Genomic DNA, 14981 nt, shown 5'->3' with positions numbered 1-14981 from the left:
GATGTTCCTGGGAAATAGCAGTTTATGTTGCTTGAGCCAAAAATCACAAAATTCTCACTGTTGGCAGAAGTGTCTCAAATAGTTTTCAGTGATTGTGCATTAGAAGCTGATGCTAGGGAGGACGATTTGCTGTTGCTTTCCTTTTCTTTTGACTTCCTTCTGATTACAGGAGAACTGGAGATTCTGGAGAGCAAAAGCAAGCGGCTGAAATGAACAGTGTCTCAATAGCTTAAGAATTCCTGCCTGTCTGGAATGTCATATTCTTATTAACATAAAGCAGTATTTACACTTAAGGTATCAGTATTTCTCACTCAAGCTGCAAAAGAATTAAAAAGAGAAAGAGCAACAAACCTGTTTGAAATGCTGAAGAGCAGGGAATGTGATGTAGCTCTAACAGCTTTATAGAAGTTCACACACACAGAGCGTTTGTCTGTTTGGACATCTGAAAAGTTGTATGAATTCTGGTACTGAAATTATTATACTAAAACCACAATTAGAAGACTCCAAAGATAGATGTTTATTGAATTGCTGAAAAATACAAGTATCCCGGTAGGTTGGTCACGTTTAAATATTAGCTAAAAAACCCCTACAGCAGGTCAACACAGAGCCTGGTTGTTCTATTTCCCCACTATAATGAAAACCACATCAAGATGACATGAAGTCAGACCTTTAACTGGCACCATGAATCTCAGAGCAGTCACCAAGTTCTAATTCTTCCGAGGTTGCCCCTGCTGGTCACTACAAGCTCTTGTGCCCAGTTGTGCATCATTCAGTCCTGAAGGCAGCATTAGAGCTGTGACAACCAGGTATGTGTGTTATAATCTAACTCTTTGGCTCTATAATCAGGGTATTATTAGCATAAGATTTCCATTATTAATGAGGCCGAACTAATTAAACCCACAAATAATGACACAGACATTTCGAGGTCATTGCAACATTAAATGGCAAACTTACATTCTTGGGAGGGTTCGAACAGCCATTTGAGTGATGGTTGTAGCTGATCAATGTGTTTGAACACAGAACCAGGGACAGGAGAGCCCTGCGGAACCAGGCAGGAGTTGGACTTAGTTTTCTAAACTCTCCTCAGTTTCCAGAACGAAGAGCATGGGAACAGCGATGCTCAGCCGGGGCTCTGCAGCTGCACCCATCTCTGGGCTGCAAACAGAGAGTTAAAAGGCTACAGCCATGGCAATGACTCTAAACCGAGGCAAACCAGCAGCCGCAGGCACACGATGCACAACTGGTCTGCAGGCAGGACACTGGAGAGGCTGGAAAGGAGCCACAGCGTGAGAACACACCTCAGAGGCACCTGACAGACCCCGGAGGAGATGCAGCTTTTATGTTGGAATGGAAAAAAAACCACTTTTGATTTAGGAAATAGAAGCTGAATAAGCTCAGTGTGAGAAGGTTGCTGCGGTCAGCAAGAGCTGTACAGACCTAGAACTGCTCCCAAGGCTCCTGGGGGGAGGAAGCACTGCAGGGGGGATCCATACAACACATCCAGTGCTGGGAGCTCTGGAATCCTGGAAGACCTGCTGCAGCCTTTCCCAAGGCAGGGGTTGTAAACCATTTACAAACCTCCCAACACCTCATGGCTCAGTGCAAAAGGCCCGTGTCTGAGGCATGTTATCCGCAGCTGATCATCAAAATATAAAGAACACACTTGTTTGTGGCACCCTGCATTGACTTTCACCAGTCAGGTCTAACAACAAAATTGTCTGGATCTTCAAATAAACAGAAATAAATGAAGGTAAAATCAGGTTTTTTGTCTAGAATTCTGTTTTAACCAACATCTGAGTAACCTACAGAACCCGGCAGTTCTTTCCCTCGTGTCGGCTGTAGCAGTTACTGTGAACCACACGGAAGGTGAGCTGTGCTCTGGCCAGATCCAGCCCTGGGAGCTCCTCTGCCAGCTGGAGTTTCCAGACTGGATGAAGCTGATTGTGAGCATGATTCAAACAATGATGTTACTCCAAATGTACGTACTACGAGACATTGGGTGATTTTCATGCTAAGACAGGGGAGTGTATAAATGTGTAAAGACCCTGCTACAAGAGAAGGTGTTTTTATCTTGACATATCCTCCCACCTGTAGTCCCTGTTGGTCACAGCCAAAGTCCTAACCTACCTCATCTGTCAGTGTCCTATTGCCTTGGAATAAGAGTCAATGTTTCTTGTTTGTCACTATAAAAGATACAGAATCACAGAATGGTTTGGGCTGGAAGGGACCTACAAAGCGCTTCCAGTTCCACTCCCCTGCCATGAGCAGGGACATCTCCAACTAGACCAGGTTGCTCAGAACCACATCCAGCCTGGCCTGGAATGGCTCCAGGGATGGGGCATCCACCACCTCTCTGGGCAACCTGGGCCAGGATTTTACCACCCTCACTGTACAAAGTTTCTTCCTCACATCCAGCCTGACTGATGCAGGTCACTCATCTACCAAAATGGCAACAGAGACACTTGAAAGAACATACAACAAATCATTGTTATTTACTACGAATATATAAAACCTGAAATGAAATCAAATTGAATAACTTGACTACATGAAAGTTATGAAACAGTCTGTATTTTATACACAGCGTATGTACACTGGTTTGGAAATGGGGGGTTATCCATGCAAATTGAATACAAAAAACTATTTACAAAAAGTAACAGTAGGAACAGTTTTCAAAAGAAACGTCTATGTTGGAAGCTCCAGCAAGGATGGAAATCCTGAAAAAAGGCTCCATACAGTATTGTACAAGTTGACAGTCTTGGAAGTGTGGGAGGAAGATGCACTTTACAAGAACATGAGATGCAAAATGAATTCAAACGCGCTATCAAAGAGGTTGCAAGTATATACACAATGTCAGCATCTGTTTCTCCATGACCACCCCAATACGTCAGAACTGCTCCTGCCCTGCACACATTCACACCTCCATCGTCTGCTCATGGTGTGTTTTCTGAGTTTCATAACCACAAGTTACAAAACAAGACACCTGAACAACGGTCACAATTTCCTTACTGTAGAAGTTACACAATAGTAAGAAGTACTCATGTTACTCCCAACGTGATCCACAAACCACCCTTCCTCTACAGCCCTCCCAGTGATCACAGGCTCCCATCACCTGCTGGTGCAAGAGGTGGGAATTCCCACCATTGCAGCAATGCTTAGTGGGAGGCATCGCTTCAGGAAACAGCTGGATGAACATCTGCACGTGAAGAGCACGTGCTCCAGGAAGCACGTTCACACTGAACGATGGGAGGTCCCATGCCACGACCTCTGGGGAGATCCCACGCAAATAGAGCAATCCTGGGAAGATTGAACTGCTTCACTCCTACTTAAAACATATCCTTGTGCTTATTTCCAAGCATTCTCTATTTCCCAATCTGCCTTCATAAAACTATCATGAAAAGAAGTGTTTGCCTTATTTCACACAAACTTGGATGAAGTGAGGAAATCCTCATCGGTGCCAAGAATTCAGTTTCAATGACTGACTTCATGGTGTAGCTCAGTTCCAGGACTATGGAGGGAAATTCTGGTCTCACTGAAGTTACAGCATCAGTTCGCTTGGAAAAGACCTTTAAGATCAGCGAGTCCAACTGCAAACCTAACTCTGCCAAAATGGAAAGCTTCCCAAAACAATCCCATTTGCTGTTGGTTTGAGCTATTCTTCTCCCTTCACATTGACTAAGATACTAAAGTAGTCTTGGAAAGAGTTTTTGGTTCTGGTTATTTGAAGATTAGGGTTTGAAAATGTGTATGGAAAAAGCAGATTAAACATTCTTCTTTGAAAACATAGTTGGCTATAGAACATTTGAACTAAAAATGACTGGTTGTGTCATTTTTATAATCATACAATCCCAGACTGGTTTGGGTTGGAAGAGACCTTACAGCTCATCCAGTCCCAACCCCTGCCGCGGGCAGGGACACCTTCCACTAGAGCAGGTTGCTCCAAGCCCCTGTGTCCAACCTGGCCTTGAACACTGCCAGGGATGGGGCAGCCACAGCTTCTCTGGGAAAAGTCTGTGCCAGCGCCTCAGCACCCTCCCAGGGAAGGGCTTCTGCCTCAGAGCTCATCTCAATCTCCCCTCTGGCAGGTTAAAGCCATTCCCCTTGGCCTGTCCCTACAGGCCCTTGTCCAAAGCCCCTCTCCAGGTTTCCTGGAGCCCCTTTAGGCACTGGAGCTGCTCTAAGGTCTCCCCTTCAGGAGCCTTCTCTTCTCCAGGCTGCCCCAGCCCAGCTCTCTCAGCCTGGCTCCAGAGCAGAGCTGCTCCTGTAACCTCTACAGGAAGATGTACTTAAGGGTTGGCCTCCCTCCGCATGAAGTAGCTACAAAACATCTATTTTCTCTGCTTAATCTAAAGGCTTTTCAGCATGAAGTGATTCCATGTGCAGTCAAGTCAGAGCACCCTCTCCTGAGAGAACTGTAATTTGCCCTTCCTGTTCCTGGTCTTACTGTCTTCTTTTAACTCCAGTTCTGTGGCTGTTGGACTTGTGGTTTTCAGGGGGTTTTGGGTGCTTGCTTTTGATTTTCAAGTAGAGGTCACTGTTTAATGAAGTACCTCTTGAAAGAAACACCTACAATAGCCTGACTTCAGGAGGAAAAAATGTGATTTACCAATACAAAATCAACTATCTGCAGAAAGTGCCAGAAACTCCCAAAAGTTGTTTTTAGTTGGAATCAGTTGAATTAGTAACAAGCTTTGGCACACAGGCAGACTGCAGCTGAATTAGGTACAAGACCTACCCTTGTACAAGCATTTAGCAAGCAGTAGAAGGACAAGTGCCAGACCTTTCTCCTCTTCAATCTGAGAAGACAAATGGACATTTGCTTTAGTGAACAGATGCCTCTTCATTTTTTGTTTGAATTAGGCAGATTTATACCCAAATCTAAGACTGCCACCAAGTGATACCTGAAATCAAGTTTGTGGTGCAGTACATGTCCAACGGCAATCCTCACCTGCAGTGTCACTGAGGTGACACCTTCCCATAGTATGAAAGCTGTGCTTCAAAGGAATTTTTCCTACTGTCTTAATACATATATGGCACATCAGAAAATCTGTATTAAATAAATGAATTATGTAATATTTTACAGATTCCCTTGACTTACCAGAGATCGCTACTTTTAGTCAAGAATTTGATACTAAAGTTTTGCCAGTGTTAAACGAATTTGAGCCATGTTTGCTATGGGCTGCAGCTCAGCTGATCCATTAAGCCAAAAACGTGGAAACTTTAACAATAGAATCTTAGAATGGTTTGTGTTGGAAGGGCCCTTAAAGCTCATCCAGTTCCAACCCCTGCCACGGGCAGGGACACCTTCCACTAGAGCAGGTTGCTCCAAGCCCCTGTGTCCAACCTGGCCTTGAACACTGCCAGGGATGGGGCATTCACAACTTCCTTGGGCAGCCTGCTGAAGTAAAGAATTTCTTCCTTATATCTAACCTAAATCTCCCTCTTTCAGTTTAAACCCATCAACCCCTTGTCCTATCGCTATGGTCCCTAATGAACAGTTCCTCTCCAGCATCCTTGTAGCCCCCTTCAGACCCTGGAAGCTGCTCTGAGGTCTCCACGCAGCTTCTCTTCTCCAGGCTGAACAGCCCCAGTGTTCTCAGCCTGTCTCCATATGGGAGCTGCTCCAGCCCCTGAGCATCCTTGTGGCCTCCCCTGGACTCCTTTACTGAAGGAGTTCTTTACTAAAGGCCAGCTCCGAGACCCTTCTTCTCTCCTCCTTCTTTACTGAAGAGCAGAACACGCCTTGGCTTCTGTGAAGCTCGGATTTTACCCATTCTTACAATTCATGTACTTATTGTTTCAACTGTTTCCTCCATATTTTGTGATCATTTTAGCTCTTTCTTGGAAGGCCTCCAGGTGTAGATGGCTTTTGCATCCCCAGCAGTGCCCCAGCTCACACACTGCATTAGCAGTGTTATAGATGTGAAGCCCTTCTGAGATACTGTGTGGGACGCAACCACGCTTTACAATGGTTATTTTAATGTCACTGCTTTAAGACCTCACGATATCTGGGGCATTATTGCTTAAATGAAAGCTCTTTCATGTGCGACATACTGCAGCCAATGATACAGAGAAACAGAAAACATACATGAGGCCAGAGGCCCTGTCACTATGTCGATTCACTCTGCAGTTTATAGTTCAGACCACACGACTGCAGTAACTTTGTATAGCATTCACAATAAGAAAGCACCCCAGTTAACTCTTATTAGGAAAACTTAATGCAGCTTCCTGAAGTTTTTCATCTTGATTTCTCCTTACACCTGAAGCAAAAACTGAGTAACTACAATAGGAAGGGGGGCAGGCCTCTATTTTTAACAATCCCATCAGCTGTACCAAGTATTCATTAATACTACTGCATCCTAAACAGAATAGGAAAAGGGTATCTCAAACTGCTGACTGCTGGGAGCAGGGATTCTGGAATCACAGTAGTTCACCAATGACACTGGAGAAGTTTCTTAAAAGTCAAGAGGAAGGAGGAACATGTTTTAATGACCAATGTGAAGTCACTAGATCTGTGAGCAGACAAAAATAACCAAGATGATGCTGGGAATCAAATGGAAAGGGAAAAAGGGACAAATTCTTGTACAGGAAAGACAGCAACAATCTCCACAAGCTGCTTTAAAATGAAAACTTGTATTACAGAACTTGAGCATCTTTTTTTTCCACAGTTGCTCCTAAAAAAAAAAATACAACGGGAACAGCCAATTTTTGCAAGGCTTTAGATTATTATTAATCGTAACAGCAGCCAAAGGAAGCTGAGAAAAGATTTGTCCAGGCACAGTGGACCTTTTCTCAAGATTGCTCTGAAGGATACTTGAAGGCCTTCATCTTTGTCATGCTAAAAAGGAAGCCCTGGAAGAATCATGATTATCCTTCCCTGTAAGCATAAAGAAGGCCATAATAATTTCCAAGGAATGGCAAAGTGAGACTGTTTTAGTCTGTGGGAAGAACTCTAGAGTACTAAACAGAAAGTTATTTTAGTAGTTTTCAGCTTCAGAGGTACAATTCAAAATGAGGCCATTAATTCATATCCAGTTTTCAAGTTACTTAGGAAATAAGCTAAGCTTAAAAAAACCCCACAACCCAAGACCAAACTGGCCAGCATGTGGCACGCAACATCAAGGGGATTCTTCATGTCTACACTGAGATGGAACTTTATCAATTTAGTTTGAGTAGAAAAAAAAAAAAAGTTACTTTAAGATCAGAAAACATTTAAATATGACAAGGAAATAGGTCAGTTTAAGGCAGGTAACTGAAAGTGACCATTTACAGTCAGCAATTCTATGGCTAATGTACTGAAAGAGAATGTGGTGGGTGTCGTCAATACCACAGCCACGAAATGAAAGACAATGACTTATTCTTTTGACTGGCTGTGTTCTTCAAATGCAGCAGACAAGCATTTTGCTTAATGAATTATATTACTTATTCATTTGAGTCTTAGTGTGACTTTCCAGATAAGTGCCTTTAATGAGGAATGGAGACCGAAGTTGTTAAAATGAGGCTTATGTGGATGATTTACAAACCAATTAGAGAGGTTTGAAATCCCACATGTCAAAGGTCAAAGCAATCCAGTTTCCTTAAACAAGTATTCATGTAACCTAAGATTTCTTTTGAGGAGTTTGTTGTTTTACACCGGCCTCTCCAGGAGCTGCACTGTAAGAAACCCACCATCTAAACAGTGGGTTTTAACTATTACACATCGGTCAGCTTGTTTGAAGGGATTTAAAAAGAATCTATCTATTAAACAAAATCTGGTCAGCAGGAGGTTATTTTTCCTCTCAATTACTGATTTTAAGGACTGTAGTTAAGTACGTAAGGAGTACACAATACCCCTTCCCTCATTCCTTTATGAATTGTATTACAATGGGCCTTGATTAATTGGAAAGAACAGAACCAAATCTTGTTACCTGCTTGGCAAATGCATCCCTCAATCAAAATTAACTCAGCCCAAAACAGAAACTCTGTGGCACTTTTCAATGGAGCTACCTATTCATGAAGAACAGCCTAATGCAAACGGATTTATTACTAAATTATTAGCAACTCTTTTGGAGAACCACTCAACTGTGTCTGGCTTCAGAATGTGCTCAAAACACCAAGAACTGGTGCGGAAGCAATCAAATAGATAAACTTAGAGAAGTCTCGAAAAAACCACCACAGTGGAATTTGTTCTTTTTCCCATTTATCCAGAAAAGTCTAATGGTCTAATGTCTCAGCACAGCGACATTTGTACCAACTGATCTGTGTGCTAGGCCACACTTGTGTAAGTCACACAATAAATCCTGTAAACACTAAGAAGAGAAACACTGGTATTTCCCAACTAAACTATGGATAAATCTGTTGTAAAAATGTAACACGAGCTCAGGAGCAACATTACACAAAATCCTGAAAGTCACAGCAGAAACCTGAGATTTTGGCAGTTTTATCAAAATGTCCTAAATTACTCGGTGTGCATCACTAGTCCTCACCTCTTACTCACCGTGTGTACTTGTGTGTCCTAAAGAAAAGTAGACAACTTTTTTGTCCAACAATACATTAACCCAAAAGTGATCAGGTATTATCAAATTAAATATCATAAATAAAAAGTATTTACAGTATTTTCTAATTATTAGACAACAAAATAACCAATTCAATTGTGCAACGAACTTAAAGACACCCAACATCAAAAGTGTGAAGCGTTACTTAAATCTTCACGTACTGATTTTACAAAAACCTATTAAAATATTTAAAAATTTCCATTTCATCTATTTTAAACAAAGAAATTGCAAAAATGTTTCCGACTATTCAGAGTTCTCAATTACACAGGCACTTCACATGTAAACAATCTACAGTACAACTGAAAAAAAGTATTTGGCACCAACCTAGAAGACTGGAAAAAACTCAATAAAATGTGTCCTTTTCCCATTGGATACTGCTTTGTGTAATCACCAGACACTCAGACTAAATACTGGCAATGTTAGAAGTGTCTAAGTTACAATGAGGAGTGCAAAAAATAAAGAACACAAAGATGAAGCTTTCGGAGGGAGTGGAAGTGGGTTACAAGTGATCAGCCGCTCGCATTTCTGCCATCGCACCAGCGCTACATTTTTGTCTTACCTTGAAATCAAATGATTGACTTGCAAGATTAAAGTGAAGGGAGTGTGCTTTGTACTTGTAAAAGAATTCAAACAACGTTTTCAATGAGAGAAAAAGAAATCCAGCATTTAACTGTAACACTGTGAGGTGTTAAATGGCAGCTTTTAACTGAAATTAACCGGGAAGAGAACCTGATGCTACCATATCTCTTTGTGCATCCAATTACAAAAGTAAAGAAGAATAATTATGGTCTTTTAACTGCCAGCTGACTCCAAGGTTGTCACCTACAACTCCAAAGTAAGGCTCTCTACAGCATCTGGACAGATAGTAGTTTTTGATGGCTTGGGTGTTCCCGTGTAGGAAGCTGAACTGCCTCAGAGGGATCCAAACAGGCAGATCGGATGGAAGGTTGTCTGGCTCCCAAGCAGTCGTGTCACATGGAGGAAAGCTGAGGTACTTTCAACGTAGGCAATTCAAGCAGAGCTTGAACTGTGAGGCCAACCTTCACCAGCCCCCTTTCCTCCAGGATGTGATGAGGCAAGCAAAGTCTCTCCTGTAAAACAAAGCGGTACATGTATCAAGCTTCATTCTTTTTTTCTCCAAGGCAGGTTCTCTAAAGGCCCACATACATCACACTGAGACACCTACATAGAAAACGTCTTTGGCCTTAAATTTCACATGTGGTTCTTTACAGTAACAGAATGGCTACAAACTTATTAATTCTATCCAAGATCTGTTTAAAGTGTTAAACTATGACAACATCAGAAGAGATATAAGACTGCTAATTTCATAAAGCCAAAGACTGTTTGTTTCCATAAGCAGAGCCAGAATAACAGCTGATGGGCACTGTTGGCTCAGTGCCTTACTTCCCCCTCACCTTGTTTTATAGGCTTATTACCAAATTTTCCCTTGGGAGAACTTGGAAGTGCTGACAGACTGGGTAATGAGCCATTCCCCAAGCAAGTCATCTTTCAGTTTGAAATTCCAGCACAAGCTGGACAACTTTTCCAAGTGCTAGCTGCTGTTATTGTGATTCAGAAGATACATCTTAGCATCTCTATCTTCTGAATTGCCTGTGGCTCCATGCTAGACAAAAGCTGTGGCAGAGCAGTACCCCAGGCTTCTCAGACTTCACTAAAACAGATCAAGGGAGGTTTTTTTGTCTCTCCCAATATGCAGGAAACGGTTTGAACTTGAGGGTTTTCCCCCCTCATACAGGGAAGTAAAAGGATAAACTTGGGCAATAGAAGCATGAATAATGGGCTGCAACTACAGCTCTGCTGAGGATGACAGCCAAGCAGTTCTGTAATTGCAGGATTCTTCTAGGCAGACACTGAAATTCACCAAGTGAGTTGCTAAACTCAAGGCTTTCAAATATTACAACATTACCCTCTCTCATCAGTTCCTCTGTTTAGATAATTTCCAAGGAGGTCAGTATTATTTTTACTGTAAGAAACAGACTAGAAACCCATCAAGTAGCTTCCTCAAGTTCATTCCACAGGCTAGAAATGGGACTTTCCATACCTTCAAGTTCTGGTTGGTTTTATAGTCACTACTGCTAACTGAATTAAGCCATCCAAACCCCTCCAACTTCAGTATTTGCTGACATATTTGTGGCTATTAATAAGTCAATAAAGCAATCAGTATACCTGTGATACGCCCAGCTTTTTACAAGCGTCAAGAAAGTTCTCAACATTTCTTCGGCACTTTGCCATACTGAGTTTAGGCTGTAAAGACAGGATGGCAGATCATCAGACAGTCATTCCTGATGCAAATACAGTTACAGCTGCTAAAACACAAGTTTTGTGAAGACTCACTATGTGAAATGAGCTCTTAAAGAAAACTTCTGAGCACTGTTTAGTGCTTCCTGCAGAAAAACTGAAGTGAGGAATGTAGCCAGTTCACCTGGTCAACATGATTCATGATGCTTTAGTATTGAACTTCAAAAGCTTGTTTTCAGATAAGATGCAACAGAAGTGAGATAAACCACCTACCACTGCTGGCGATGGTACATGGATGCTGGCAACAGAACGTGGCCTTATGTGATTGGCTAAATGGCAAAGAACTACTCCATCCATCAACGCCGCTCCAATGTCATCTGGCAAGATTACTTTTAACCTGGATTCAAGATTCTGTTAAAAAGTCCATAAATAAGTTACTTTCAACATGAGCTAATTTTTTGATTTTAAAGCATTCGGTTTCAAAGTGGTATTTTAATACTAAAGTGAAGTAAATGGAGTCAACTCACACTTTACTTCGTACAAATATCTTTTTAGCATAAACCTTATATTCCCTTTGCTTGCCTGCTTGGTTTGTTGGTTTTTTAAATGACACAGCCACATACATTGAGAAAGACATTGAGCCAACAACTACCACAATATACAGCTCTCAAAGCCATTCCATGAACTCACTACTCAGAATAGGAAAGCACAGAATTTAAGGACAGAAATGTCAGGCTGAATAGCTCACTGGCTGGTAGTGTGCAGAATTTATGGGGTGAAATCATGCACAACTTTACTAGAAGGAGAGAAAGAATAAAAGACAGGAACACAACCACTTTGGGTATGGCTGTTTCACTTGTGCAGGTGACGGTGAAACAGCTGAGAAAAGGGTGGCCAAGAAGCACCAACATTTGTGCTGCAAAACAGAGAAGTGGGGACTGATTTTTCCTACCCCAGCAACAAGCCTTCACTGCTCAGGCAGTGAACCAGACACGACAGAAACAGCCTTCAGAGAAGTCACACCCCAAACTCCTCCTGCCCTGGACAGCAGAGCTTATCTGATTTATAGTTAACTGTAACTGTTCCGTATCTTGAGAACTGGATAGAAAATAACTTACTGGAAGTCTGAAATTTAGATCCCATTCAGTATTGTACAACTTGCAGCAACTTTCTACACTCAAAAAGCATTTCACTAAGTCAGAAGACTATGACCATCTTTCTTCAAATCTCAGGTCAAAGAGCAGCAAACGCGAGCAGACTTCTTGTCTCTCTCCCTAGGAAAATCCAAAACCTCATAAACCTAAAAATTAAGGATTTTCATTCCACTGCATTTTTCAGCTAAAACACATTTAGTTCCTGGTTGGTGTTTTAGGTGAATCAAAACCAGTGCCAATGTAGCCTGTGACATGAAATTTCTTGAGAAGAACTATCACTACAGAGATGCCCTTGTACAACTGTAATGATTTGCAGGTCTTTGTTACAAAGGTTTAAGCTGTGGTTATAAAGGCTTAAATTAAATGCACTGCACCCATACAGTACCTAATGGTACTTACATTGCGAAGCTGTCTTATTTGTTCCCTTTCTTCCCTCAAATGTTCCATTTTCCTCCTCATTGTAAATCCAGGATCCACAGCTCCATAGTCCTGGCGCGATGCACGGCTGAAAGCTGTTGAGCATTAGTGAAGTTAGTTTTCAGAATTCAGATTTAAAACATGTAATGGCTAAAAAAAGGGACAGAGTTCCCTAATACAACTTACACTGAGAGATTTAAAATATACATATATATATACACACAGACACGTTAGGTGTGCATATGCAGAGATACAGTGATTGCTTCCTAAAGAATTTATCTGAAAGTATGCAGCACCTCACCCAGAAGTTCAGAGTTCTTTAAAAAGGAGGTGTGTTCAATAATTACATTCCCTTTACATTCTTCATGGGCAGAAAGCCTTCAAATGACAAACCTATTATTTTATAGACCAAATAAAACCTCTTCTGTAGCAGCACCATGGTGTTCTTCAGCACTGGACCACACAGCTTTGAGAAAAAACTATAATACTTACACCTCTAGAACCTTCTATATTGTTTCTAACAGCTTGGATTTTAGCGAAAGATCTAACAATCAAAAGTAAGAAAAATTTTATAGGTGCTCTTGAAACCACTGCTCTGAATCTATACTTTTTGAGTGCGTGTAGGCTGTATACAGAAAAATACAAAGGTGTGTTACTGACAGGACCAATGGAAGCATCCAAAACCACAAAGATTTTGCCTTGTAACTAAGAACCAAACTGTGAGCTGGCAGGGGTCCTACGAAGCCAATACCACATGGACAGAAGATGGGCTGAGAAGTCCTAACAAGCCTGCTTCCTCCTACCAAACCTGCATCTTCCTGCAGCCACAACTCAGAAGCCTCTAGATGATCCCAGCCAGGCATGTCCTGGGACACCAACTACCCTGGCTACCTCTGGCACTGAAGTTTCATACAACTGCTTACAAAGCTCAAGGGACTTCAAGGGCCCTGAAGAAGCCCTTTGCATCACCTCAGCCAGGCACACTCTGCTGCTGAGGGCTCACAGGCTCCTAGTAAGATCATTTCATTGAATGAAATTAAACTGAGGAGTTGAGATCATTCTTTCTTAATGAATGTGCACAAAGACTGTTCCCTTAAAAACAGCCAAGAGCAGTATTAACAGGAGAAAGGATTGCACAGGGCTCTTCCAGTGGTCACACAGACACTTGCAAACAAAAGAATATGGTAACTGAAAGAAAGGTACTATATCTACCTAGATTTCAGAGGACTGAAGGTCTGCTTGAGACAATACAGCTCTCTTATGAGGGCACGTCAGAGTCTTGGAAGAGTCAGGGTGCAAAGCAGCACTAAGCCATGAAACTCCTGGCAAAGCTCTGCTCAAAGCACCCTTTCATAGGACAGACAAAAATCTACTTCTCTTGACCCTCCTGCCTCAGCCATCAGGTCTCAAGAAGGAGCTGTTGCCCTGTTCGTTGCCCTTGTTTTTGTGACTAAATATGCACAAGTGAGTGTGCTTGTAAGTGGCTGCCTTTGTCCTTGTCAGCTCCACAGTCATGATTAAGTACACAGAATGGATTGCTGCACTGGGGCATCTTCATAGCCATTCCCACTCCCACATCCTCCATCCTTACCATCCATGTCAGCCCACAAAGTGAACAACTGTTTCTATCATGCTATGGTAGAGAACTGCAGCTTACCTGACCTTGGTTTGAGACCAAATGGACCATGAGTGTTACTATCTGTCCTTTCATAATCCTGTTAAAAGAGATAAAGTCAGTTTTCTTCCATTCATTAAAAGAACTCACTTTTGTTCCATCAAGATAGCGCTTAAATTATTCTTGCATAAGAAAAATGTCCTTCTGCTTAAGTGTACTGCCCTCTTTTGAAGGGCACAGTATAAAAGAGGAATGAAAGTAAGCTCACTACATGGAGATAAAGTTACCTTAAGTGATGAAGAAAAGCAGCACCAGATTAACTAAAATCTACTCTAACCCATTTCAAACTACTGCAAACCATTCTGTGAACAGTGTTCTAAGCCAGCTGAAAGCAAATGCAAGTATCCTCCCAACACTTGGTATCAAAATATTTCTTAGGAAATGTTTACTTTCAATTACGAAGATCAGGTTTTTCTCATTTCACCATCTAAAACAAGATATGCACTCAGTGATTTGGTATGTACAGGAGATCTCATTGTTTCCACTCATTTCATCGTATCTGGGAGATGTTCTCATTCTGCTCCCTCAGGCTCCTTATTGACATAAGGGGGAAACATGAACAATCTCTGGTGTGCTTTGTCAGAGCTCAGCAGTGTGGTGCAGCCCCGTGGACACCCCTTCAAACAGGAAACAACCAGGGCACGAGGCTGCAAGGCTGCACCACAAAGGCAACAGCCTGAATCATCAATGATGAAACTCCCATCATTGATGGATGGGTTCCTTGTGATATATAAAATACAAACCCACAAGTTTCACTTTAAATCCTCTGGATGGCTAGTGCACAGGACACCTGCACAGTGTGCAAGTTTGGTTTCTGCTTTATTAGCTGTTTTCATTAGGAAAGATAATGGAGACAAACCAATGCACCTTTCCCCACACTGGTCAAAAAGAAGCAATCTAGGAGAGACCAGATAGTTGCAAAGAGAAACCGAGTTGTACTGGCTC

General features: G+C 41.9%; 1 protein-coding gene across 6 annotated transcripts in view; it reads right to left on the bottom strand.

Annotated features, from left to right (window-relative positions):
- Positions 1-2546: 2546 nt before the first annotated feature.
- The window catches only part of LRCH2 (leucine rich repeats and calponin homology domain containing 2), a 42086-nt gene continuing 29651 nt past the window's right edge, over positions 2547-14981 (bottom strand). For all 6 annotated transcript variants that reach the window (XM_030498421.1, XM_030498423.1, XM_030498422.1 and 3 more), the window contains 5 exons: positions 14019-14076; positions 12344-12456; positions 11064-11201; positions 10719-10796; positions 2547-9622 (listed from right to left, as the gene is read on the bottom strand). In XM_030498421.1, coding sequence (XP_030354281.1) covers positions 9503-9622; positions 10719-10796; positions 11064-11201; positions 12344-12456; positions 14019-14076 — 507 coding nt within the window. In that variant the 3' untranslated portion in view covers positions 2547-9502. The remainder of the gene's footprint in view (positions 9623-10718; positions 10797-11063; positions 11202-12343; positions 12457-14018; positions 14077-14981) is intronic.

The sequence above is a fragment of the Strigops habroptila genome, chromosome 9 (assembly GCF_004027225.2).
Source record: "Strigops habroptila isolate Jane chromosome 9, bStrHab1.2.pri, whole genome shotgun sequence".
In the NCBI taxonomy this organism is placed as follows: Eukaryota; Metazoa; Chordata; class Aves; order Psittaciformes; family Psittacidae; genus Strigops; species Strigops habroptila.
This window is presented reverse-complemented; position numbering and strand designations above follow the sequence as displayed.